The 2,208-nt window shown below is 47.9% G+C and overlaps 1 protein-coding gene across 1 annotated transcript; it reads right to left on the reverse strand.

Annotated features, from left to right (window-relative positions):
• Positions 1-278: 278 nt before the first annotated feature.
• On the reverse strand, positions 279-1,868 carry LOC119185088 (cuticle protein 16.8). Its single transcript, XM_037434213.2, has 3 exons — positions 1,819-1,868; positions 1,671-1,724; positions 279-918 (listed from the first exon to the last, which is right to left on the reverse strand). Exons 1-3 carry the CDS (start codon positions 1,828-1,830, stop codon positions 424-426), a joined length of 561 nt encoding a protein of 186 aa, XP_037290110.1. The 5' UTR covers positions 1,831-1,868; the 3' UTR covers positions 279-423.
• Between the last annotated feature and the right edge of the window lie 340 nt (positions 1,869-2,208).

Genomic DNA, 2,208 nt, shown 5'->3' on the forward strand with positions numbered 1-2,208 from the left:
TTTGGGAAAGTGTACGGGTGTTTAAACTAGAGTATTCTTGAGAAATGTTACCACACCATTACCTGCTAGCTGAGGCAATATCAAACTATTACATATTCGCGTACTCAATATCAGTGGCTTCTCGACAGAAAAAAAGAAACCAGAGGCATTTCAGCTACATGTAACATCAATATTTATTCTGGCGAAAACGGCAACAACGGTATGAATTCTCTGATAAACGAATGACATATATCTATATGACAATAACATACATCTATAAGACAATAACGAGACTCGAGAGAGACTAGATGCGGACTTTCCGAGCCAAAAAATACCTATGGCAGAAGTTCGGGAAGGTTTCGCCAATTCATAGAGGTGCTGATTTCTCGCTGGCCTGTGGCCACTCCACTTCGTTGTCGGTGGATGATGGTTGTCGTGTACTTCTTAAGCGCTCTTGGCAAAAGGAGCTGGGTGGACGACGGCGACTGGAGACACCTGGTGGGCGATGGCAAGTGGTGCGCTGGCCACGGCCAACTGAGCTGGATGAACAGCGTGTACGGCAACAGGTGTGGCGTGAACGACCGGGGTGGCGTGGACGGTGACGGTGGCTGGGGCGTCCTGCACGGCCACGGGCTTCACAGCGGTGACAGCAGGCTTGGAGACGATGGCAGCAGCTGGGGCTGGGGCAACCTCGACGGCGCTAGAGGTGTACAAGGCATCGGCTGGGTTGGAGCTCTTGGTTCCTGGCTCGTTGGTCTCGATGGTCACGTGGAAGCCCTCGGCGTCAGCGGTGTACTTGACAGTACGAGAGATGCCGTTGGCGTCGGTGTAGCCGTAGGAGCCGACCTTGTTGTTGTTGGCGTCACTGGACTCCTCGCGGGTCAACCGGGTTCCGAACTCATCAGTAGTGTCGTAGTTGAAGCTGTATGGCTGAGGTGGCTGCGTGAAAGAAGTGTAGTCGCCTCTGTTTAGTATGTGCTGACATTGTTTAAATGGTTTATAACTTTTAAGAATAGAGAGCATCACTATAAAGCAAAGACATAGCCAGGCGGTGGCTCACTGAGTGGGTGCCCCCCCCCCTCTTCCTCCAAAATGTTTTTTTCACTATGACATAGAAAGCAAAAAATGACTATATCAAGGGGGTGCTCACATCTAAATTAAGAAGGTGCCTTCTTTAATGCCTTCTTTAATCATTAATGCCTTCTTAAGGATCATTAATGCCTTCTTTTATTCCTTGCTTCTTTTTCAATTACTTATCTGTATTTCAATATTACTGATCAAGAACAACTTTTGTGCCTTTTGCCCTGCCGTGGTGGTCTAGTGGCTGAGGTACTCGGCTGCTGACCCGCAGGTCGCGGGTTCGAATCGCGGCTGCGGCGGCTGCATTTCCGATAGAGGCGGAAATGTTGTAGGCTCATGTGCTCAGATGTGGTTGCACGTTAAAGAACCCCAGGTGGTCGAAATTTCCGGAGCCCTCCACTACGGCGTCTCTCATAATCGAATGGTGGTTTTGGGACGTTAAACCCCACAAATCAATCAATCAATCAATCAATCAATCAACTTTCATGCCTTTTAAAATTTTTGATTATCAGTATATTCATGTTCAAGCTTATATCTTATGCAAAATATCCCAAGATATGCAAGCGCCAAAACCATGCAGCGTCATAAATGCAGAACTGCTAACGGCTTACATAATCCTCAGTAGGAGCCGAAGCGGCGATGGCAACGAGGCAGAAGAGGACGACCTGAAAAAGAAAGCACTCCACGAGTAAAAAACCTGTAGTCGAGAGGCGCAACGGCTTAAGCCACCGATCGAGACGGAAGATGAGTCCACAGCACCTTGGTGAACATGGCAGTAGACGTAGCTGTGCTGCTGCTCCGGATCAGAACTGACTGACTTTTCACGCTGAAGTGGCTGAGCTTTTATACTCACATGGAACGCATTCCCAAAATGTTGAAGAAAGGAAACGTGATCTGCCCCTGAAAACAGATGATGAGAAAATTAAAAAAAGGGAACTGATCGTTTGCAACGTGCTTCGATGCAAACTACCAAGCACGCGATGAGTGTGCGAGGGAGAGGGTGTGGCAAAGACCTTCCACAAGGCCATCGCATGCGTGTCTTCAAAAAGTCACTGACTCTCAGTCGAACTAGTTAGTCGTCGTTATATAGTCTACAATCCTGATTGCTTGCAGCATGTGGCAATGCTCATTTCAAAAAAAAAAGAAGAA

This window comes from Rhipicephalus microplus, chromosome 1 (genome assembly GCF_043290135.1).
Source record: "Rhipicephalus microplus isolate Deutch F79 chromosome 1, USDA_Rmic, whole genome shotgun sequence".
Lineage (NCBI taxonomy): Eukaryota > Metazoa > Arthropoda > Arachnida > Ixodida > Ixodidae > Rhipicephalus > Rhipicephalus microplus.